The following is a 24,948-nucleotide window of genomic DNA, read 5'->3' on the forward strand; positions in this document are numbered from 1 at the left end:
TGATAAAAATGGATCAAGCTGTGAAAACAGTTGGTTTCCAGTGGGAGAAATTGTTCCTCTGCCGTGGGCACGGGGGGGTTTTCCTGGGAGGCTTTGGAGGCTCCTTCCTTCCCTGATGAGCCTTGCAAAAATGAAGGTTATTTAGAGGTAAATAGGAGATAGGGATAGCATTTAGAGAGAGAAGGGACCCCTACTTTATAAGCCCCTTAAAGGACGTTAAAAATAAGATCCCAGCTGGGTTTTGTTTGCCCACAGAACCTTTTACAGCCCCAGGCAGTGGAAAACACCAAACTGCTCAGATTTGGGGTGATGGAGACGTTTCAGAAGAGCTGCCAGAGCTCCAAGTTGCAGCAGTTTCTCTGCTTTGGGGAGGGAAATCTTCCTGCCAGTCCTGTTTGGTACTGACATGGAAGTCAAGGAATTGTCCAGGGCCTAAAGGGGCTCCAGGAGAGCTGGAGAGGGACTTGGGATGGAGGGACAATGGGGAATGACTTCTGCCTCTTGGGATGGAGGGACAATGGGGAATGACTTCTGCCTCCAACTATTTTATCAAGCAAAGAAGAAAGGTGGGGACAAAAAAGCTGAAAAGTATTAGAAATTAATTATTGACAAATCAACACAAACCCTCATGAAAATTCCCTAAATTAATGTATCAGAACCACTGCAGCAACCCCCACAAGCTACATTTGGGTTTTTTCCAGCAGGTAAAGGTTATGCTTCGACCCAAAATTCTTGCTGTCAGGTAAGATTGGGGTGGTTTATTTAAATGAAGACGACCAAGACATTTTTCTCTTTCACACTTTTATTAATGCAACTTAAATTAGGCTGGAATTTCTGCACAGGCCACTTTGGGCTCCTCATCCAGCTCTGTGATAGCAAAAGAGGTACCTTGAATTCAGCTGTGAATGATGATGCCACGTGCTGTGATTATTCAACAGTGCTCCAGTGAAAGTTCAAATAGATTTTTATACACAGTGATTATGAAAATAGAGTATTTTTTCCCCCCCATACAATATTTTACTTCTGCCAGCTACAAAATATGATAAAGAAAAATAATTCATTTATTTCTCTAGCCCTAGGAATCTTCTTCTACTGCAACACACACATCACTCCCCACTGAAAGCCTTGAGGTGGGAGAAAGGACTCCAAAATCACACTGGAATATTTCCCTTCAATCTATAGGTCACTTCACCAAGGATCTGGTGGTGTCCTAGAGCCTGATCCAGAGGGATCTGGAGGAAATAATCCCAATTCTGAACCACATGAGCCCGGGATTTTGAGTCCTGGATGTTCATGTCACACGCCTGAGTCGAGCCAACTTGAAAATAAGGGAGAATCCTGCAATTCCCCCCCCCCAAACCCAATCATATCCTGATCCAGAATAATCACTGATCTTCCCAGATTGGTGGCAAAGCAGCATTTTTGGAACAAACAAACTGAGACAAGAAGCCTGGAGGACAGGAAATTGCACTGCAAAGTGAGACACAACCCACTGAGGAACTGTGGAACTCCAACTCCTGGGACACTCCAACCACCCTCCAAGTTTTGGGATCCACTGGTTCTTCCTGTGTATTTGTACTGTAACAGCTGTATTTCCTTAGGATTCAAGGTGAGTCTGAACTTTGGGGTGGTTTAAGCATCTGAGGTAAGTTCTTGCTGCACCTTTTTTCTATTTTTTTTGGTATAGTTTCTTCGTGTGCTTTTTGATTGTGTCTAAAAAGAAATGTTAGCTGAGAAAACTACCCAGATCCTGCAGCTCCTTTGCTGAGGGGCAGCCCCACAGGGAGGGAGGCTCACACAAAAAACAGTTTCCCCTGCTTTTTTCCACAGGTAAAGGAAGTGTGGAAGGGGCACTTGGCCCCAGGCAAGATGCTTTTACAGCCACTTTAGGCAGCCCAGAGTGGATCTGGCTGGGAAATGGGATTATGCCCATGCTTTCAAGGGGGATTTGCATAGTACATTGAGGGGAAACAGGGCCATTTCTTCATCTCCTGAAGGGATGAGAGGAGGGGAGAGCAGGTGCTGTGGCCCCAGAGCTTCTCTCTGCTTTGGGGACACTTCTGTGTTTGCCTCTGTACGTTGAATTCCCAACAAAGAAGGAAAAAGCTACAGGAACTCCAGTCTGGAGTGGCCAGGACATGTGGAAGCAGGGGAGTTTTTCTTCCCAGCTGGGATTGATAGTGCAATTCCACACTCATTTGGAGAGGATTAACTAAGACAGCCCATTTCTGCCCAGGGATCTCCCAGGGGGAACTCAATCCAGGCTGTGGGCAGGTCCCTGCAGGGGCAGCAGCTTCCTCTGCACATTTGAGGGGATAAAGCTGCTCTAACCCTGCACTCCAACCACTCCACAGCAATTTAGGACCTCTGAGGACAGTTCCCCACTGTTTCCACCCCAGCAGAGACCTGAACACATCCCGTGGGCACTGTGTGACCACCCCTGGCATTAACACCCTGCAGAGATGAAGACACTTGACTGTAAATACACTTGTCTACCTGTAAACCTGAACTTTGTTTGCTACTATACAGGAATAACATTTTCTATTCATATTGCAGCTACAGATTTAATAAATAGAATTGCATATATTGTGCTTTATAAATTAAAATGCATTCCAAAGTGAGGCAATGCTAAAACAATGAAAGTCTTGAACCCTCCCCCCAAACCAGCCCCACTTTCTGGTTTTAGAACCAGCCCACTTCCTCACTCTCTTCACAAAGGAAGAAACTCTCTGTTTCCACCTCTGAAACAAAAATTCCCTCCCCAAAAGTGATCAAAGAGCCTACTTAGGCACTACTGCAAATGGAAGTTGTCTAATAACCATTACTTCTAACTCAGGAAGGGGAGGAGGTGAAGAAAGTCACGACAGATGTTTGGATTCCTTCCTCTCTGATGTGTTCTCTTCCCTATCTGACGCTCTGGGACATGTGCAGGGGGGTCAGCATCTCTTCAAAGATGGCTCCTTTCACGTTAGAGCCCCTCAAATTGGCTTCCTGGAGGTCACAACCTGATAGATCACAATTCTGAAGGGGAAAAGAAAAAGAAGTGTCAATGGGATGCACCCAGAACTCTGTTCAGAGCTTTACTTGAAGTCCATTTACCTGAACTCCATTGTAGTCTGAAGCTGGAGAGCTCAGCCAAAAGCCAGCAATCCCCCAAATTATCAGCTGACTGTAGGATCTAAAGGAATAGGATGTAAAATGAATCCCAACTCACTTCCAAATCAGTTCCTGCCAACGTTGCTCCCCTGAGGTTACAGTTCTTTAGTTTGGCGTTTTTCAGCGTCGCGACTCGGAGGTTAATTCCTGTCATCTGACTGCCCTCCATGTCCACTCCTTTCAGGTTGGCACCTGGAACACACACACAAAGGGGTTCTGGGAGGAAAAACAGGCAGAGACACAGCAGCTCCACACTGGTGCTGCCTCAGAGCTGTGTGAATTGGAGGAGAAGGGAATTCAGTGCTGGGATGGTCACAGACTCGGCCCAGCCCTTGTGGGCCCTTCTCAGGGTTGGACAAACCACAGCTGGACCTTTTCTAGGCCAGATAAATGTACAAACACAGGTGCAGTTGGCACAGATTCACAGGGCAAAACCTTCTTACCTTCCAGATTAGCTTTAAGGCCTGATGGGTCCTCAAAGTTGCAGCCTTTCAGGGACGCTCCCTCCGCATTGGAGCACAGCATCTTCACCCCTTGGAGGTTGGCACACTGGCACAGACAGGAGGCAGTGAGAGCCAGAAGAACAACACCAAACCAATCAAAATACAGGTTTAATTTCTGGTCTGGGAGTGAATCCCATTAAACCATCACTGAGAAGAAGTGTAAAAGCTTTGGGAACCAGAACAACTCTAGAGTATATTTAAGAACTCGATGTTTTACACCGCTCTCTTTGTTCCAGCTCCTCTCTGGTAAGACAAGCCCAGCCCTCCCAAGCTGCAGCAGCTCTTACATCCAGCACAGAGCCTGACAGGTCAGCCCTCTCCAGGTTGGCACAGCACAGGTTGGCATGGGCCAGGTTGCAGCGGCTCAGATTGGCCATCTTGAAGTTGATGTAGCGAAGATCCAGGCGGGAAAGATCCGCTCCACTGAAATTCAGGCCCTGGGAATCCCAAGGAATAAACCCCCCAGAAAGGTTACAGAAGGGAAGGGGTAAGTCAGGACACAGAGTTAAGATAATTGTGTAGATATGTGTGCATTAATATTTACAGTGTATAAATATCTGTGTGTAAATATATGGGTATGAATGTATTAAAATATATGCTGTAAATAATTATACACAGATACAAGATAGATACAGACACACACAGGTCCTGGGAAGAGCTGAAGACACCCCACCAGGGAAGGGGGCTTATAAAAAGGAGGGGGAGGGACTTTTTATATGGGCCTGCAGGGACAGGACAAGGGGAAATGGTTTTTAAACTGAAAGAGGGCAGGGTTAGATGGGATATTGGAAAGAAATCCTTCCCTGGGAGGGTGGGGAGGGGCAGGGATGGAATTCCCACAGAAGCTGTGGCTGCCCCTGAATCCCTGGAAGTGTCCAAGGCCAGGTTGGAACAACCTGGGCTAGTGGAAGGTGTCCCTGCCCATGGCAGGGGGTGGAATGAGAAGACCTTTAAGGTCCCTTCCAACTCAAACCATTCCAGGATTCTATACAGATAAATACACACAAGACCATTTATTCTATGAAATCTAAATGCAAAGCTCTCAAAAATTGTCCTGGGTTTATTTTACATTTAAACAAATTACTCCTCCAGGAAAGCTTCCCCCCAAAGCAGGAATGCAGCCCAAACCACCCTGGAATTCCAAGCCAAGGTCACTGTGCCACAGCTCAGAGTCAAAACTCAGCTAAAGAGAACACAGTGTTTGCTTTTCACGTTGCCACATTCCAGCACCAGACACCAGCACTCCAGAGAGGGACAGCACAAGGGGAAGTGGTTTTAAGCTAAAAGAGGGAGGTTTAGGTGAGATGTGGGGAAGAAATTCCTAGGATTTTGTCAGGAAGAGGAATGTGTTCTCACCTGACAGCGCAGCTCGGACTTGGTGGGTGTTGCCAGCAGGAACCGGACAAACTCCTTCCGAGAGATGGGAGAGTGATCCTCAGCTGGCTGGGAATTCTGTTGGGAATGTTGTTCAACAGCTGACACAGACAGCACTAAATTACACATCCCCTGGAAGAGCAGGGCAGGGGCATTCAGGTGTTCAACCAAATTACCTTAATGGCTATTTCGAGGTGTTCGATTAGGGAATCGATACCAAAAAACCTGGCTTCCTCCAGGACACCTGGAAACAAAGAGTTTGTTATTTCCAGGGAACTGTGAATCCAGAAATCACCCTTCTCCCTACTGGAGAACAACCACAGACATTGTATTAGATGTAACTGGGCAGAGGGAAAGCTTGCTTGCAGCTAAAAGGAAAAAAAAAAAATCACTCAGCCAGGATGTTTGCAACACCAGCATTGGGTTAAAGGTATCAGCTCCAGAATTCCAGCCAGACATGAATCCAGGATGGAAAACTTTTAATGCTCCCAAGATAAACAAACAGCCTGTCTTCATTAAATCAAGCAATCTTCATTAAATGAAGTGATCTTCACTAAATCAAGCAACACCTTCATTAAATGAAGCAACGTGGAGCTGCAACGCCCGAGAATAAATCCCGAGGAAATTAAAACTCCAAAGAAAACCACGGAGATGAGCACGCAAAGGTCCCTCTGGCTTCACCTGGAGGGCAAAGCTTAACTCCCAAAGAGGAATAATTCAGATGTCAGACAGGTAATACCTACCTAGCAAATTAATGCCATCATTTACAATGAGCTGTCCGTGACGTAAATAGTTCAAAATGGGCTCAAAATACTCGGGACTGCGGTCAATTAGGAATGCTCCTCTATGATCCTGCTTGTTCCCCCAAGCATCTGTTTCCACAACATATATATATATAGATCATTAAATTGGATATATTACTATATAGGTTTAAATTTGATATATTAAGAGAAGAGCATTTGCTTGGCTTGCAGAGTTTTATTACCAAAGGCGGCGGGATGTGAAAATGCCACGTGTGAAAGGGTGGTTTGCAAAAGGAAAGGAGGAGTAAGGGGGGAAAAATCACCTTAAAATGAACTTGTTGCTGCTCTAAATAACTAAAATATTTTGTCAAATGCATAAGAATAAAAGCAGCACTAAGGTTTGAGTCTGACTGTCTCCCAAAGGCAGGGTTTGCTCATGGATTCTCCTGACGAAACCGAGCAACAATAACATGAAAACCTAAAATCAAACAGACAAACAAACAAACAAAAAAGGACCCAAAACACTAACTGTGGGTGGGAGTTGTATTTTCACTTTGTGAGATGATAAATTTTAGGTGGGCAACAGAGAAATAAAGAATTATGAAAAGAATAATTCTATGTTCTGCTTTGGTACTTTTAACATATTTTTGATATTTTAGATTCTCAGCTCGACAGTGCCTTGTGCCTGCTTTGCTAATTTATTACTTGACAAAAACAAAGTTTCTTTCAGTGTACTCACCTTTATCTTTAAACATGTGGGCCAACATGCTGTCAGGTTCTTTGTTAACCAAAGTGCTCCTAGAAAACAAAGGCATTGCAATTCCCTTTTTACCTCATACACAAAGCGTTTAAGAATTGAATTCTTGCCATATCGTGCTGGTGACCACAAAACACAAAGTGGCAGAAGTCAAAGACCTCCTATTTCATAAGAAGTTATTTTCCAAGCTCTTTTGCTGCATTGAAATCGAGGTTTTTTTGAGACTAAAAGCATTTTTACCTTGTAGTGGTGAAGTATCTGCCTCCTACATTGAGTGTCAGCCAGTCTGTGTGGGACCCTGTCAGCTCCTCCTGAGCTCTCCCATCAGTCTGAGGATCTACAGGTTAAAAGACACCTTAGCAATTCTTTATTTATACTAATTTTTATAACAATTAATAATATGTAATTAATATAACATTAATATGATATGCCTATAATAAGTTATTACGACACATTAGTAGTTATTAGAGAAACTGTGACTATTTCTTAATCCATTCCCTATGGTGTCTTCTGAAAACAGCAGCAAATAAAATCTTGGGTTTATATGGAAGCAAAATAAAACCTCTTTCTGTTAAACACAAGGGTTTATATATTTTTTTCTGTATTTTATATAGACTTACCAATGAAGGGCTCCCCTTCACAGACAAACAAAACATCATCATCCCTGAGAGAGGAGAGCAGAGGAGAGGGCAGGGGGGAGAGGAGGAGAAAAAGAAGATTAATCATCATTTCTTGCTCATCTCATTGACAGGGAAACCCCTCCTGGCCACTTTCAGGTGAATTATAACCAGTTGCCATGAAGTGGAACTTCAGGATCTGGATTTTGTCTGAATTTTGCAGGTTCCAGTGGATTGGGCTGGACTGACTTCACCAGGGGTTTATCTGCAGTGACCAGGTAGGGCCCATTTCTGTCACTCAACTGATTTTTACAAAATAGTTGCTTTTCTCCCCAGTCTGGGGCTATTCTGTGATGCCAAAGCAATGACAGGATTGGTCTCCTCTTCAAAAAAATCCCCATGCAAGGGCTGAGTGGAACAGTGGGATTTCCTGGTGAACACATTGCCCTGGAATCAACACGGGGGGGTTCAAAGGCCTCCAACACAGTTTGGGTCAAGTTGTGATTAAACAACAGAGAAATGCTCTGAAGTTCAAAAGCCAGGATTATTTTTGAATGGAGGGATGAAAGGCCCCTTGGGCTGGAAATCAGAATATCTGGTTATTGATTAAGGAGGATTAGCAGGCTGCTCTCTTAATCCCCCCCCAATTTGTCTTTTATTGGCTCATCCTTACCTGATCAAAGCAATGTCATCAATGAGTCCCCCTTTGCCATTGTAAACACTGGTGGCTTTGATTCCAAGCTTGTTACTGGCCACAGAGAGCAAATCTGAGAGGGTCCCATACACAGCCACCACCTGGGGAGACATGGGGGGGATAAAATCAACTGCAGGGATATCAAGATGGCTTATAGATCAATATAGCTTATAGATCAATATACCTTAATATATCTTGTGCATCAATATATCTTATGGATCAATATAACTTATATATCAATATCTCTTATATATCAATATAACTTATATATCAATATCTTTTATTTACCAATATTTCTTATATATCAATATAACTTATATGTCAATATCTCTTATTTACCAATATCTCCTATTTACCAATATCTCCTATATACCAATATCTCTTATATATCAATATAACTTATATACCAATATCTCTTATATACCAATATCTCTTATATACCAATATCTCCTATTTACCAATATCTCTTATATATCAATATCTCTTATTTACCAATATCTCTTATATATTAATATAACTTATATATCAATATATCTTATATATCAATATCTCTTATTTACCAATATCTCTTATATATTAATATAACTTATATATCAATATATCTTATATATCAATATCTCTTATTTACCAATATCTCTTAGTTACCAATATAACTTATTTACCAATATAACTTATATATCAATATCTCTTATTTAGCAATATCTTTTATTTACCAATATCTCTCAGATACCAATATATCTTAATATATTTTACATACCAATATACCTTATACCAATATCTTGTATCAATATATCTTATATACCAATAGATTTTAATATATCTTATATACCAATAGATCTTATATAGTAATATATCTTATATACCAGTATATCTTTTATCTCAATATAAGGTATATATCTTATATGTCAATATATCTTAAAGTATCTTACATATCAATACATGTTATATACCAATATATGTTATATACTAAAATATCTTACAGGGAGAGGGAAATACATGTGGATTTTGACTAAAAACCAAGCAAATAGACCAATTCTGATGGTAGAAAATTGCCTAAAAATGGGGTGACTTGCACAGCTCCAGCAGCAGTGAAAGGAATGTTGAATAAGAATATGATGATTCAGATTTTTATTCCTCTAGAGAAATATTGCTGCTTTTTCTGTTCCAAGCCTCTCCCAAGTGTATTCCCCTCCCTAAAACCAAAGACTGAATTGCAGTCACATTGTCTGCCCTCAGGATGGAAAAAGGAGGATCATGGATACATTTAGAACTGCAAAAAATTAAGGTACAGTCACATGAAGTGTCTTCAGAGCTGGGCATGGGAAAATCAGGCTCATGGATAACATTTAATAGAAATACACCATTAAAGTACAGTCACATTAAGTGTTTTAGTCCAGACCTATGGATGGAAAAATGAGGGTCAAGGCCAACATTCAGAATTGCAAGGTTCAAATACAGCCACAGTAACTTCTGCACTTGAAGAGTGGAGGGAAAAATCAGGATCATGAATGGCATTTACCAGAAATACAGGGTTAAAGAACAGTCACATCAATTGTCTGCGGATGGAATATCAGGATCGTGGATAACATGTATAGAACTACTGTCACATTAACTCTGTGGATGGGAAAAATCAGGATTATGGATAACATTTAATAGAAATACAGCATTAAAGCACAATCACAGTAACGGTCTGTGGATGGGGAAATATGGGATGGATTATAGATGACATTTAACAGAACTACAGCATTAAAGTGCAGTCACATCAACTCCTGCACTCAGTGTGAGTGGAAACATCGAGATCACGGCTTATATTTAGAACCGCATCACCGGGCCTTTCTGGCAGGGCCCAGAAATCAACTTTTTCCACCCCTGAGAGGACCCCAGAGAGGTTTTAAACAATTTAGTGCCATTATTCCCGGGGGCCCCACACAGGGTCACCCCACGCCCAGAGCGCTACTCCAGCAGGCTGCGACTGACGGGACGCGACTCAGCAAGGCCCCGGAGCGTCTCTAACACCGACTCCCGTCTTAAACCCTTTGGGTTTCCCTCAGGACCCTCCCTCAGCGCGGACCAGGCCTGGCAGCCAACGGAGCGCATGGCCGGCACGCCCCGAGGGGCCCGGACCCCCTGATTTCGCCTCCCCTCGATGCAGGACCCCCCCGTCCGGTGCCCCTTAAGCCTGACCTTGCCGTTGCGGGCGCTGCCGTTCACGAACAGCGTCACCCGCCTCATGCTGCGCCCGCCGCGCCGGGGCCGCCACAACACCCGGAAGCGCCGCGCGATGACTGACACCACCCGCGGCCAATCACCGCCGCGCTGCAAGTAAACCTATCCAATCACCGCCGCGCCCCCGCCGGAGAGGCGGGACAAAGCAGCCTTATTTGCATAAAGCGTAGCTTAGCGTCTGTGATTGGTCGCCGCGCGTCACGTGGGCGCGGCCCGTTGAATGAATTTATTGAATGTATTATTCCGCCCCCCCCCCTTGAGCGGTCTGCGACTCAACGGCTCGTGATCCCTCCGCCAGCAAAAGAGTGCCCCCGGTCCACGCCGAGCCCTGCGGACCCCCCGAGGGAGACGCGGCGGCGCAGGAGGTCCCGTCCCGCGAGCCGCAATCCCTCCGGTGCTGCGTGAAACGGGGGTGGCTTTTCGGTGGGAGTCAGGGGTGGGGGGGCGAAAGGGGCGGGGTCGCGGAGGGATACTCGGTGGCGGGGCGGTGCGGCAGATTTGAACGTGAGGCGGGACGGGTTGAGGCGGGTTTGTGAAGGGGTGCGGGTCTGTCAGGGCTCCTGGGGGGTTTGGGGGGTCGTCCTGCGGTCTGGGGAGCGCTGGTGAGGCGGCACGAAGGGATCGCGGGGTGTCTGAGGGGCTACGAGCGGCGCTGGGGGTGTGTGGGATGGGTGCGCTGTGTGGGGTACGGGGGGCGAGCCCGGAGGGACTTGGGGGGTACGGGCGGGCTCGACCCCCACGCGGGCTGGTGTGGTGTCTCATTGTGTGCATTGGCCTCCAGTGTGAAAAAGGAAAAAAATTAATCGCCAACGCGGTGTTTACGGGCTTAATTTTGCTTCTGAGAACGCAGGTATTTGCAGAACCGAAGTTTCAGGCTGATGTTATTGAGTTCTACATCGTCAACTTCAAATCCAGGAAACTAACAAAAACAAACAAACAAACAAACAAAACCCAAACAAAAAAACCCCAAGCAAACCAGTTAGCCTCTTAAGTTTTCTAGTTAAAACTTAGTGGTATTAAAAAAAAAAAAGTATTATTGTTCCTTCTGCTGGTTTCTTCTCAAGACTTATCTTCTCTCTCTCTCTTTCTCTGCTGATGCTAATGAGTCTTATAAAAAGTAGTATTAAACTGCTGACATTTGTTGCAACACTTGGGGCAAAACAGTCACAGCGTGGTTGTGATTAATGTATTTTGTGCATGGATTTTACCCTGATATGAAGTTTGACAGATTGAAATCGTGGCCTTGTGTTCCCTTCCCCGTGTATATTTATTGCTTATATTATGTTTATTACGTTGCTTGTACTATGTTGTTTGTTGTACTGCTTGCTGTGCATTCCTCTTTCCTGTTCCAGCCCTTTGTGTCCTTTCCCTGTAGCTCTCTGGAGATAAATTTTCCTTTCCATCACACTGGAAAAACACTTTGCTCGGGAAAAATGTGGGTTTGGAAGCAGCTTGAGCGTGGTAGGGAACTCTTGCTCTTAGCAAATAACTATAATAATCTGTTTTTTTCTTTTTGATAGGAATCTGTGATTACAGGAGCGAAGGCTGAGTGAATGTTTCTTAAAATAAATCCCAAACAATGCACAGACAACCCAAGAGTCCCCTGAAAGTTAAAGAAAATGAGGGAGGTTGTCTTGAAGAGAAAGATGAGGCCTCTTTCCCTCTGCCAAAAGACCAGAAGATCTGCAAAGGGACTAAATTCAGAGTCATCAGAGCGTCCAAGAAGGAGAATTTGAGCGATGGGAACCAGGCCTGGTCACCCAAACGTGCCCTGAAATCCCCCAAAGGCCCCAGGGAGGAATTGTCCCACCCCGAGGGGGATCCCAGGAGCTGCCCCTTCCCTGGGGGCTGTTGTGGTGCCCTCCAAGGGGATGTGGGCAGTGAACCCACCTTGCCTTTGAGCAGGGGGGAGGATTTTCCAGGCAGCAGGTCTGGTTCCTTGGGGAGTGATTCCTGCTCCACTCCTGAGAGGGACAAAGCTGAAGGAAAACCTGATTTGGGGACATCTGAAGAGCTGAGGGAAAACCCCGTTGATTTTGCTACTGTGACAATTACCGAGTTTGGGATTGCTCCAGAAAGTTTCACCAAACGATGTAAAGGTGAGGCTGGAGTGAGTAAGGACTGTTGTCCTTCCCAGAGAGGCATCTCGAGGTCATCTAGTCCAAGCTCTTCCCAAAAGCTCCAATTTAGGGCAGATTCAGGTGCTCTGACAGCATTTGGATATGCCCAAGGAGCAGACTCTGAGAGGAGTTGCTATAATATCCTGTATCTTATATATTTATATAATATTTACTTATATAGATATTTATTTATTTATTTATATCACTTCTATATTTATATGATATATTTTTCTATATAATATATGCAATATATGATAGAAAATTATGTACATGTAAATTATGTATATGTGTATATATTATACATAATATATATATTATAATAGATATGTATGTATAACATATATATATGTATATATAACATATATATAATATACATGTGTATGTAACATATATATGTGTATGTAACATATATTTATTATATATGTGTATGTAACATATATATATGTATATGTAACATATATTTAATATATATGTGTATGTAACATATATATATGTATATGTAACATATATTTAATATATATGTGTATGTAACATATATATATGTATATGTAACATATATTTAATATATATGTGTATGTAACATATATATATGTATATGTAACATATATTTAATATATATGTGTATGTAATATATATATATGTATATGTAACATATATTTAATATATATGTGTATGTAATATATATATATGTATATATAACATATATATAATATATATGTATATATAGCATATATTTATATATATTATATATACATATAATGTAATGTATAGGATATCTTATATATAAGATAATTACCACGTTTAACCAGGATTTATCCTGCATCCTACATAATTAGATGTTCCCTTTTTGTCTCTGAGCTTCACAAGGGAGCTGTAAGACAAATTCTGCAAATCCTGTGCTCAGTTCCTTACCTAGCAATTGAAAAACTAAAAGCCAGCCAGCCCCTCACATGGTATATAAATCAGTTAAATATTAACTTGCTTTTAGGCACCTCATTTCCTTTTGCTCAGGAAAACTTCTTGAGCGGAGCAGACAACTTCGGGTCTCTCCAGAAATAGCAGAAATCACTCTTAAAAAAGACCAAAAAAAATAGCATTTTGAAGCTTTAGGTATTAAAAAAAATGCCTGGCTTTTTCTGGGCTTGTTCTTATTTTATTTATTTTTTAAGCTCTGCTCTTGTCCCCCCTGGCAGGGAGTTCTCCCACCTCGCTGAAGTTCCGGCGCAGATCGACCATCGGCTTGCGGGGCTCCCCGGAGAACAACTCCCTGATCCGCTACCTGGCCCAGCAGAGAGGCAAGAGGCAAAAAGAACCTTTTACACAGGTGACAGTCCTTCCCAAATATCACCTGGGGCACTTCAGTTCCCCCCAGGAACCACCAAGGATGAGGCAAGGCCTGGGAGGAATCCAGCAGGAGAGAGAACCTGATTTTGCTGACTTCCCTTGGCCACTTGACTTTAGGCTAAGGGGATATTCCAGGTTTTGTTTAGAGGCTGGAATCTTCTCCACGTTGAGCCTGCTGATGTATTTTAACTTGTCTTACTTTCCAAGTTTGATTTTTGGGTAATTAAAGTGTTGTGAGTGAAGTCAATATGAGCACAAGTGACTGGTTTAATCAGAGTTGTTAACTTGAACTATCCCAGGCTGTCAGAAAGCAAATTCTGGGCATGGCTTAGAGGAACAGATTATTAAAATGCAGTAAAACTTAAAATATTTCTCGATAAAGTTCCTTTTTTTGCTTATTCTTACCATCCACCTACAACTGCAGGCAGATTAAACACAAGACTCTGTTCTTCTCTCTCTCTTTTTTTATCTCAAAGGATAAATACAAAGCAATAAAGAGTCTGATGAGGTTAATTTTTGTTTTGGCAGATCAGTCCTTTTAAACATGTGAATGTCAGGTCGTTGAAGGACAAGATTGAAACCTTTCAAACATCTTTTGAATCCCTCCAAGAAGCTGAAGGGGAAACTGGACTCTCTGGGCTGTCCCACGGGGATGATTCTCAGGAAGGAGGCTCTTGTAAGTTGATTTAATACTCTGCTCAGTGGTTTGTCTTAAACATCAGGCCTTCCTTTAGGCTAAAAAGTGAGAAACTAAAAATACTTCATGTAAAACAAAATAATCTTCCTTTATAAGGCTTGGCACAGGTGGGTTTTGGGTTTGCTTTGAGGGGTTTTTTTGTGTCTTTTAACCATCTTGGTGCATCCTGAATGGTGGTTCCTCAGAAAAAAAATGAAAACTTGTGGTTTTATGACTCTTTCCTCAGTTTTAGTTCCTAGATTTATAATCTTTGTACTTTTTCACTAAGCATTAGTGTTTGCACACTTTTCCCATGAAGCTGAGAATGGTTTTTATTTTATTTCTCTGGTATTGATGATCTTCCAAACATTTACATGCAAAGGATAACTTGCTTTGTTTTGGAGGGTTGGTGATGTTATTTTCCATGTGTTTTCTTTTCCCTGCCTAAAACATGACCTGGCTTTTTGCATCTCACCATCCTCTTGGTGAAGAAACCTAAAACCAGAATTCACTGAAAAAAAACCTGAAGTTTGTCCTTGTGGTTTGTTTGGTTTGTGTTTTGTTCTTAATTGATGCAGCTCAGAACAAAGTGCCTTTTAAAAAGGAGCCAGACCTGGAGCAGTGGAGTGAAAAGTTCCTGTTGGACAACAGTGGAGCTGATTTGAAAGAGAATTTTTGCAGGGAAAATGTGACCAGGAGCAGTAAATGTGACCCCAGGATCTGCAGCATCTTGTCTCCAAACCCAGCTGTGACTGAACCTGCTGCTCTACAGGTACTCAGAATTGAGAGGAAACTTCTAATTTAGTGATTAAAATAGCTTTTTCATGCCTTATGTTTTCATTTGTGCCGTCTAATCCTTTGAAACATTTAGTTTTGGGGAAAATAAAGCCAACTAAAGTAGTGGCTGATTGAGAAAACACTGAAATCTTTGTGGGATTAAAAAGCTCCACAGTTTGTGCTATTTTAAGAGGCAACATTGTCAGATAGTTTTTTATTTCTTTATCATGTGTTGGTGTCTGTATAAATTGATGATATATATTGACATATATATATAAAATCTCATAACTTTTTCTCTAGGAATGGGTTTATGGGCAAAAAAATCCTTCTGAGTCCTTGGAGACTGTTGCAACTGGAGATCCCTTGGAAAGAGGCCATGGTAAGAAGATTCATCAGCATTAAAATCTCTCTTATATTCTCCTCAGGAAATAAACCCGCTGGAATATTTGTCAGGAAATGTTTCACCTCATATCTGTCCTCTTGCCTGCAATTTATGATGCACCAGAAACCTGAGGTCACTCTGACATAAAGGCTGATGGGGGAACATACAAAAAAAAGGGCTGTAAATAACAAACAGTTCGAGAGCTGCTGTGCCTCAAAGCCCAGCTTAAAACCAGAATTTGGAGTTTGTTCAGCCCAGCCAAGCATTAAACACGGCCTTACTGAAGGAAAGAGCTTTTATGAGGGGGGCTGAAATATTGGGAAGGTGGGGTAGGGAAGCTTGGTAGGGAAAAAAGCTCAAACTGAGGGACAGGTTGGGAATAATTGCTTAGTTTTCTGTAATTTTCTAGCCAGGATTTTTTTTTTAAGGAAAAGTAGAGTTGAGTAGCTCATGGCTGTGAAGGAGAGAGGGATATGAATGCAGAGAGTCCCTCTCTGTACATCAGAGAACACATTCATTTCCCCCTCCCCACAACTGACAAAATCCCCATGCAAAATGTCTTTTCCTCCATGCAACACTCCTTTCTGGTGTTCTATAAATTCCCAAAAATATTGAACAGAAATGTGGCGCCACAGGAGCCAAAATTTCCAAACAAATGGGTTTTTCCTTGATGCTGCTGCACAGAATCTGTGCAAGTTTGTGTTGTTGATCCTAAAGCCTCCTCGATTTCCCTTCAGCCTTTAACTGACGTATCTGTGCCCTTGCCCCAAAGTTTTCAGGTCTGAGCCCACCCCTGCTGACAGCAGAAGTGATGTTCTCTCGGCTCTGAGCAGGAAGAAGGTTGCTTTTGTGGCAGGACTGAGCCTGGGAATGCTGGAGGAAAGCAAAGCCCTCGTCACCCCCCCTGCCACCCCACGACAAGCAGGCACCGTTCCCTTCAGTGACCTCCCCCAGAGTGGCTCCCTGAGGTCCATCCTGAAGAAAACCCCCATGAGGCAACTCCTGGGCAGCCCAAAGGTTGGTTCTGGGGTCCAGGGAGGTCCCAACACCAAGGATGAGCTGCTGCAGAGCCCTAAGGAGTGAGCAGCACTTGGGTCAGGGTTAAAGAGCCTTTGATGTTGATTGGAAAGAATTTAATGCTGCTTGGCTTGAAGCTTTTGTGTTAGGAGGAGATCTGGCCTTGACCTAATTGTACCTTCCAGGACCTGCAAGAAGATGGAGAGACACTATTTTCCAAGGGCCTGGGAATGGCTTCCCACTGACACAGTGGGTTTAGGTGGGATATTGGGAAGGAATTCCACTTGTGAGGGTGGGGAGGGGCTGGGGTGGAATTCCCAGAGAAGCTGTGGCTGCCCCTGCATCCCTGGAAGTTTCCAAGGCCAGGTTGGAGCAACCTGGGCTAGTGGAAGGTGTCCCTGCCCATGGCAGGGGGTGGAACGAGAAGCCCTTTAAGGTCCCTCCCAACTCAAACCATTCCAGGATTCTGGATATGATATGAATGTCTGAGTTTTATTCATTCAACAAACAAGTAAGTTTTTAAAACAAAAGGACTGGTTATTAAATGCTGCTCATAGGGAAACTTATCTTCACTTTTGAGAAGGATATTTTAATTAAATTTGAGATTTGATAATTAAATAGTACTGACTGGTATCATTTAAATTTGACAGGAATACTTGAACGATGCAGTTGGCAGAGGAGGAGGTGAACCTGTCCCAGTCTCCTACTATGAAAAAACCTTTGAAACATCAGAAACAGGTTAGATTCCCCTTTTTAAAAAAACAAATAATTCCCATTTTGTTTTTTAAATAGGCAGAGTATCATCTGGGATCATAAAGTTTGGCCTCTTTGCTAAATCTTTTTGGTGATCTACTTTAACCACCACTGTTTTAGCTCCTGTGTGGCCTCTGACTGCATGACCTGGAAAATGAGATTGCCAAGGCAAATAAAATAAAATCAACTCTACTAAATAAAATAAAACACCACTAAATAAAAGCTGCTAAAATTAATCCCACCCCAAAAATCTTCAGGAAGCCTCTGACACTAGGGCAGAGTCACTGATTTTTCCAAGAATTTTACACTTGTGGAACAGCTGGTCATTCCTAGTCTTCTGCTTTCTTCCTTAATTCTTTATACTGTAATAAAGCTGCACTGAAAATTGTGGATGATCCCACAGGACGTGTAAAGGTGGATTTTGCTGTTTATTTGGGATTTTAGGGGGGTGTTCAGACCCATGCAAAGCCCACTCTGGGACAGTCCCACATCCCCTGAGCTGCTCCTTTGTTTTATTCCAGCAGAGAACACTGAAAATCTCGACTTCAAAACGCCAAAGAAGAAAAAAGTGACTTTTGGAGAAGTTCTGAGCCCTGAAATATTCGACCAGACCTTGCCTGCAAACACCCCCCTGCGCAGAGGAGCCTCCCCAGGCCTGAGCTCCAGCCCTTCCCCAAGGCCAGGCTTAACTGCAGAACCTTTACCCAGGCTGGAGTTTGACTGTGAGGATGTAAGTTCTTTATTGTTATTCTTTAAAGCTGCAAAAACAGCCCCTGCTCTCTGTGAATGGTCACTTTTTATTGAGTTTTTGTTGAATTTTTCCCCCAAACCTGCTTGGTTTTGCCAAGAAATTGCTGAAATACTAAATTTAAGGCTGCTTTATTCAACTTTCTTTTTGCTTTATGAATTCTGAGCAGCACTTTGGCCTGTAAAGCTGGGTCTGAAGGTGGGTACTGGTGGCACAAGGAGTGGTTTTGCCTTGTTTTTTTCTTCTGTTTTGATGCTGTAACTCTTTTTGCCACATGTAGTCAATGATCTGGTGCATTCTTTAAGAAAAAATAATAAAACCACTTGGCTCTTCCAAACACTGATGGACAAGGGGTTTTTCAGTACATCTCTGGTGTAATTTATTGTTAAAAAATATCATTATGTGGCATATTTATTGCTAAAAAATGTAACTTTTTTTGTTTGAAGGAATGTGTTGAGCCTCCCCAAGATTTCCTGGAGAGTTCCTTTGCTGCAGAAGACCCTCCACCTGTTGAAAATGCAGAAGGTAACTTGCTTTTTTGGCTGTAGATAATGAATCTTTTTGCACCTGAAAATTGAGAGTTGAGGGGTTTTTTGTTGGTTTTTTTTGGTCTGTTTGGCTTTTTTTTATACAGAGGATGTATTTCAATTGTGCTAAAATTTAAATGCTCTCTTCTAAAGCTCTTGGCAGTAGGTTTAGGTTGTTATTTAACCTTGTATTTTCTCTGAAAGTGCCTGATCTAGTCAGACTTAAAGAAGTAAGTCTGGACTTAAATTGGGCTTACAGTCACAATTCTGATATTAAAATATCAAACCAACAATAAAAGAATTGAAAGGGGGTTGTGCACATGTATTTATGAAATCTGGGCATTGTTGTGTGCTAATTATTTCTCACCAAACCCTCCCCAGTTTAGTTCTCCTCTATTTTATAAAGCAAAATGTTATTTATTTTATCTTGCCATGTTTAATATTCCTCAAGAATAAGTCACTACTCAAGCCAAAGGGGGTTCAAGTGCATAATATTAGGAGTTATGGGGATAATTTCCTTGGGATGTGATCAACTTTTGCACTGAAACTGAATCAAAATTCTTTTATTTTTCATCTATCACAGAACCAACTGACAAAGCTGACATGGTAAAAACTCGTTCTTCTGCTAAAAGGAAGGTAAATTTCTTTAGTGATGATTTTTTATCTGTTTTTTGAACTTCTTCAGGCAGAATTGTTATGTTTTATACCCCCTTTTCCAGCCTTTTCCTCAGGATTGTCCATATCCAGATATATGGAAATACCTCCTGTTAGTGCAAGGAATTGTCTCCAGGAAATGAGATTTTTCTGAGTGAAAGTGGTTTTCCAGTTATTAAAACCATTATTTTTTTATTGATATTTAAATTTACTATTTCCATGGAATTTTCCAGGAGCTTTCCCAAACAATCTGACAAAACTTTGTGGTTGCTGGAATTTTAATTGTACAACAATTTGTGCCAGAAGAGCTTTCACACTTCAATATTGGACAGCTCTGGGGTGGTTTATTGGAGACAGGGAAGGCAAAAAAAAAAACCCAACCAGGAATATGAAAAAACTAACCCATCTTCCCTGAAAGAAAGAAGTGAAGATGGAAAATTTAGCATTTTTCTCATTAGAATGTCCTTTTTGTGCAAAAAGGGCTGTATTTACTGTGTGAAGACAAGCTCTGTAACATTTAATTTCCAGTTGTCTCTACCTTTTATGGCCCCATAAATGAAATTATAGAGACTAAGCCCAGTTTGATTCTGATGCCAGTTGGACTCTGGTGGGTTTTTTTTTTAATAAAAAACAACTCAAAATTCCTCAACAGCACAGGGCTGAGTCAGAGCAGGCTGATGGCAAACCCTCAGGAGCCACCACCACCAGGAATGCTGAAGGCACTAAAAATCCAAGGAGGAACAAGATCCCACGCCAGAAGAATCCAACCACATCTGCTCCCAAAAAACCACAGGTGAGCAGCAGCCACTGCACTGGGGATTCCTGCCTTTATTCCCCAATCCAAGTGTCTCTCCTTGGGTTTTCTCTGATTATTTTGACTTTTGTAAAGAGTCTTTGTGTTCTTTCTTGCTGCCAAGATTTTCTTCTTCGTTCCCAAGTTGTTTCCCAACCTTTACTGCTGAGTCCCTCTTCCCAAGAAAGGCTGATTTATTAGGATTTGAATATTTGTAGGGCAAAAAGGAGGCGAAAGGGGGGGTGTTTGTGTCACTTTTCAGGCTGATCAGCAGGGTTTGAATATTTCTAGGGCAAAAAGGAGGGGTTTTTTATGCCTTTTCACACTTCAGGGACAGCAAATGAGTTTCTGGTTCTTCCCTTCCCAAGTGCCTGCAGCAGGAGATGTTTGAACCTGCCCAGTCCTATTTTATTTAAGTGTCACAAAGCTTTGAAGCTTCTAAAAGATTTTTGCCCCTGATCCTTTTCAGACTGAGCAATGGGTGAAGAAAGTGTTTTCAGAGCTGAAAGACTCATTTCTTTGCCTTCTAGGTTTGTTTGAGTGACCCAAAAATCAGGTCTCGTGTTTGAAAAGAAATTCTTGGAGTTTTCTGATTAACTTGTGGATTACAGAACAAGGGGAACCTTCCTTTTAGGGGAAACAATTGTTCTTCCATCCCAATCCAGCAGTGGTGTCACTTATCTGATAGAAAATGTTGTGGGGGATGTTGTGCTCTAGTCAGGCTTCTCAATGTTTGCAGAGATCAAGGCAGACAAGCTACGGGAAAAGAAGAAAGAGAAAAGTGAAAAAATCTCTATATGGGGAAAGAGAGATGGCTTCTAAGAAACCCCTTCTCAGCCCTATCCCTGAAATTCCAGAGGATTTCTCTTCTGTCTCATCTCCAGACTCACCAAAGGCAGAGGGGCTTTTTTCAGGTAATTTGGTTTTTAGCTTTATTTTGCTTTGCTCTCTCTGTTCCTTCTCGTTTTTTTTATTCCATAAAAACCTGTTCCTGGTTATCTTTGTGCATCAGTAACGAACCCACTATTATATTTTTTAATTTAATTGCCTCTATAATAGCAGAATCTGGAGGATCTAATAGATCAGTAATGTCCAACTGAATAAATTCACCTCTTGGTGGACTCCAGTGTAAAGCTGACAAAAAAAGCTTTTTCTTTGGGCACTGATATTTTCAGTCTTTAAAGCTGGTGAGTTGGGCATGAAGAGTCAAGGGATGTGCAGAGCTTTCTGTGGGGGTTTTCCCACTATTTCTCTGGAATGGTTGTTTAGAAGGTTAATTTTATGTAGAGTAAAATACTATGAAGCTTTTTGTTGTTATAATTAAGAGATTTTTTTACATTCCCAGAGTTAATTAACCACCTGTTTGTCCTGATTCAGAGGATGCAGCTGCAGATAATCCTAAATCCTGGAATGCCTGTGAGGATGTCCAGGAGGAGGTGGTGGTTGAAGGGGTGAGAGGGAAGAGCATCATCCATGCAGGGGATGTAGATCCAAGCTCCAAGGACCTGGATGTGGCAGCTCCTGGCAGCTCCAGGGATGGGGCCCCTCAGGTGTCCCAGGAGTACCTGGAGGCTCCTTCTGGCACTGAACAGGAGGTAACTGAGCTGCTTAAGGATCAGGAAAGTCATGTTTGGGGGGAAGGAAAACACAGGAAGGATGATGGATTAAAGGTTGGAACAGGCTGCCTGGAGAGGCCGTGGGATCTCCAGCCTTGGAAGAGGTGCTGAGGGTTTAGAACTCCACTGAGTGAGGCCTCTGAGCAACCTGGGCTGGTGGGAGGTGTCCCAGCCCATGGGACATGGGATGAGCTTGAAGGTCCCTTCCAACCCAGCCCATCCCAGGATTCTGGGATTCTCAAGCAACCTGAGCTTGGCCTCACATTGAAACAACTTCCAACCTGTGGATTCTGGATGCCAGGGTTCTGTGGAGTCAGTCTGTCTAGTCATTTGGAGAATGACTAGGCATGGGGTGGAAAACACCAACAGTTGTTTAGTTGAAACCAGGTTTTTGTGGGTCACCTTTTGCCTGTGTCTAAAAAAAAAATAAAAATGAAGAATTATTATTATTTTTATCCCCCCCAGGTTTCAAACGTCGTGCCAGATGCAGAGGGTGGTTTTGGTACATCTGAGGGTTTCCAGCAAGGTGAAGATGAAGCAAAGGAGAGTAGTTCCTTGACAGAAAATGAGCAACTAGAAGGAAATCTCCTGGGATTTCTGGAACAACAGGCCACTGATGTACACGAGGGTGCCCAGAGAACTCAGTGCCCTCAGCCAGGTTCTGTAAGTGGTAGCCCAGCAAGAGGAAGAAGAAGAAGAAGCAGCAGTGCCATCTACTTTCCTCCTGTTGAAAACTTGGAAATGACTGGAATGGACCTGCCAGTGTCATCTTATAACGTGGAAGAAGTTTTGTGTGTTCCCAAAAGCTCCTTCCAGCCTTGCCGAAGGAAGGGCAGCGCCGGCGGCGAGACCAGAGTGCGGCGCAGCATGAGGCTCAGGAGAGAGGCAGGAACTGAGGGACTTGCATGGATTCAGCTCCCCAGGGAGCTCCCAGAGCAGCCTCCCCTGCCAGCTCCCGCTCCCAAATCCAGGAGGAGAGTCAGCACATCCATCCTGGCGGGGGCTGAGAACGTTCAGCCCCGAGAGCAGAGCCCCGGCCTGTTCCCAGCCCTGGGGAAGGAGAACGAGGACTCTGCTCATCATGCCCACGGGCCTGGCAGGAGGAGGAGGAGGAGAAGTGCACCCACACCTCCAGAAACTCCTTGGGCACAAACCCAGAAAAGGAGAATCACAAATTCTGTAAATAAGAAGGACAGAAATAACACCAAACACTCAGAAGAAGCAGAAAAACCTCCCGAGGACACTCAACGAGGTTTCAGCTGTTTCTGATTTTCTGAAGTGAAGATGAATATTAGAGTCTTATGTTCTGTCCAAGTGCTGTTTTCTCCTCTCTTCCACTTTTATTCCCTTATTAATTTTCTGGTTAACTTAGAGCTAATTTTCCATGTCTTGAGGCCTAAAATGCTTGAAGATCAGACCTGTGGGGAAGACTGGCTTGGCTCAGGGGCTTGGTCTGGTACAGCTGTGGCAGGTAATCAAGAGAATAAAAAATTCTTCACCCATGATGAACGTGGAGTTGTCTTTAGTAGTTAAACCATGGTGTAAATTATGTGTCCTTTCAGCTACAACTGCTTGAAGTGTTTGCTTCCCAGCAAACATTCCTTTTAAAGTGCTTGATCATTCCTTTTAAAGTGCTGTTGAAATCTGCATGAATTTTCTTCTAGATTTCAAAAAAAAATACGCTTGAAAACCCTTTTGAGTTTTTCTGCAAATAAGAAAGAAAAGAACTGGCTTGAAGAGGAGGAGGAAGAGGTGGGGGACCTGTTACCACCTTCTGGAAAGACTGTTTGACTCCTGGACAGGAGCAGAGGTAAAGTTTCTGAGAGTAAGATTTTGTGTTACAAACAGTTCCTGAATTCTGCTTCTCTACTCTGAAGGTGGGTCATTTAAAAAAAAAAAAAAGGAAAAAAGAAAAAAAAAGCTTTTAAATCTTTCTTATCTATAAAATTCACGTAGAAAAATGAGCTTGGCTGAGGGAGGTGAACCAGCTAAAGCTGAGCTTCATTTCCAACCCCTGAGCACAGAAAGCAGAGCCCTGGGGTTCAGTGCCTGGCCTGGCATCTCCCTGGTTGCATTTTTCTAGTTGCACCAGTGCAATAAAAAGTGACTGTCAGTGGTTTGCTCCAGCACTTGCTGCTGCTTTCATTTTTCCTGGTGTTTCCCACGAAGGAATCCCTGTGCCAGCCCGGAGGAAACAGCTTTCTGTGGAACACCAGCCTTGCTTTTATCGTTGGTGATGTGGAATAAAATGTTTTATGTACTTGGCTGCTTTTATAGGGCTTAAAAGCAAACAGAGCAGTTTGATTTTTATGCCTGTTCCTCCCAAGACAAGAACTCCTCAGGCAGCTTGAAAGAAACTTTGCTACTTAAATATTGCTCAAGTTGTAGAATCGTTGAGGTTGGAAAAGAACTTTAAGATCCCCCAGTCCAGGCCATAAACCCTGTCCCCAAAGTGCCACATCCACAGGTCTTAAACCCCTCCCAAACCGGTTTGCTTGATGTTTTATTTTGGGATTTGGGAGCAGTTTGGGGGCTGAGTGCTGTTGGCTGCCAGGAGAGGGCAGGCTGACACGAGCTTTGTGCTTGGGAGGGAGCTGGGAAAGCACAGCAGGAGGGACAAAAACGGTCGAGGTGCTGGCTGAGGTGAAAATCTGAAGCTTAAAAAAATGAGTCACTTCGGAAGAGCTGCTGCTCCTGACGTTCAAAAAAAATAAAGCAAAGCAGCAGCGGAGCCCTGGAATTTATCTGGAGGTAAATTCTGGAGTGGAATGATTACCTGCTAAAAGGAGATAGGGCTTTTATAGGGAGGAGAAAACAAAGCTTGGATTTTTGTCCTGGGAAAAAGGGTTGTTAGGGATGAGTTGTGGGTGCTCAGTGTGAGGTAGGAACTACAAGAAACGGTGAGGTTGCAGTTATTTCCAGCAGATATTTCCACTTAGTGCTTGTAGTTCCTTTTGTCCATCCTCTGGAGAGAATTTGTCCTCAAATTCTCACAAAATCAATTGTCTCCTTAATCCAGAGTGGATTTGAGAGGAGACAAGTCTTCAGTTATGCAGAAGGTTGTAACAGAAGCAGGGGCTGATAATTTTTCACACTTGGAATGGTCTCTGCTTAAATTCCCTCGATTTTAACGAGCTCAAGGTACAAAGAACAAACTCAGCCTTGAATTCTTCAGGAAGTTTTTTTGAAGGGAAAGTGTTAATGTTTCCCAGGAATTACTTTGTGCCAATATTTTGCTGTCATTAAGTTATAAAAATGGAGATGAGATGACCAAGTTTCTCCCACATGAGTTAATAGAAGTAAAAAGTTTTCTCATCCCGACGTGGTAACCAGGGGGGAAAAAATAACAAGGGCTGCAAATGCCTTTTGATTTATTTGACTTGAAAATAATCAATTCTAAAAAAATACTGCTGAATTCCAGCTTATTTTCAATGGGTAGGTGAGCACTGGAAATATAAAACAAACTGGAGT

General features: G+C 42.7%; 2 protein-coding genes across 10 annotated transcripts; one reads left to right on the plus strand and one right to left on the minus strand.

The window, feature by feature from the left end:
* Positions 1–288: 288 nt before the first annotated feature.
* On the minus strand, positions 289–10,249 carry KCTD9 (potassium channel tetramerization domain containing 9). Of its 2 annotated transcripts, XM_051811887.1 has the most exons (12): positions 10,029–10,249; positions 7,824–7,945; positions 7,154–7,197; positions 6,774–6,870; positions 6,516–6,574; positions 5,777–5,905; positions 5,210–5,277; positions 5,016–5,111; positions 3,947–4,096; positions 3,600–3,705; positions 3,215–3,348; positions 292–3,021 (listed from the first exon to the last, which is right to left on the minus strand). In XM_051811887.1, exons 1-12 carry the CDS (start codon positions 10,074–10,076, stop codon positions 2,905–2,907), a joined length of 1,170 nt encoding a protein of 389 aa, XP_051667847.1. In that variant the 5' UTR covers positions 10,077–10,249; the 3' UTR covers positions 292–2,904. The 2 variants fall into 2 exon arrangements, with proteins under 2 accessions (XP_051667848.1, XP_051667847.1); XM_051811888.1 differs by lacking the exon at positions 5,777–5,905 and having other exon boundaries at positions 289–3,021.
* On the plus strand, positions 7,225–22,976 carry CDCA2 (cell division cycle associated 2). 8 transcript variants are annotated; one of them, XM_051811801.1, is made up of 15 exons: positions 7,225–7,428; positions 11,591–12,169; positions 13,384–13,514; positions 14,063–14,210; positions 14,789–14,982; positions 15,288–15,366; positions 16,142–16,386; positions 17,037–17,124; positions 17,661–17,869; positions 18,334–18,412; positions 18,998–19,050; positions 19,721–19,861; positions 20,601–20,775; positions 21,239–21,456; positions 21,943–22,976. In XM_051811801.1, the coding sequence occupies exons 2-15, from the start codon at positions 11,650–11,652 to the stop codon at positions 22,744–22,746; spliced, it is 3,084 nt and encodes a 1,027-aa protein (XP_051667761.1). In that variant the 5' UTR covers positions 7,225–7,428; positions 11,591–11,649; the 3' UTR covers positions 22,747–22,976. The 8 variants fall into 8 exon arrangements, with proteins under 8 accessions (XP_051667761.1, XP_051667758.1, XP_051667765.1 ...); XM_051811798.1 differs by lacking the exon at positions 7,225–7,428 and adding an exon at positions 10,336–10,435; XM_051811805.1 differs by lacking the exon at positions 7,225–7,428 and adding an exon at positions 10,336–10,435 and having other exon boundaries at positions 17,664–17,869.
* Positions 22,977–24,948: the final 1,972 nt, after the last annotated feature.

Source organism: Manacus candei, unplaced genomic scaffold (genome assembly GCF_025592945.1).
Source record: "Manacus candei isolate 608988 ecotype Guabito, Panama unplaced genomic scaffold, ASM2559294v1 h1tg000084l, whole genome shotgun sequence".
Classification (NCBI taxonomy): domain Eukaryota; kingdom Metazoa; phylum Chordata; class Aves; order Passeriformes; family Pipridae; genus Manacus; species Manacus candei.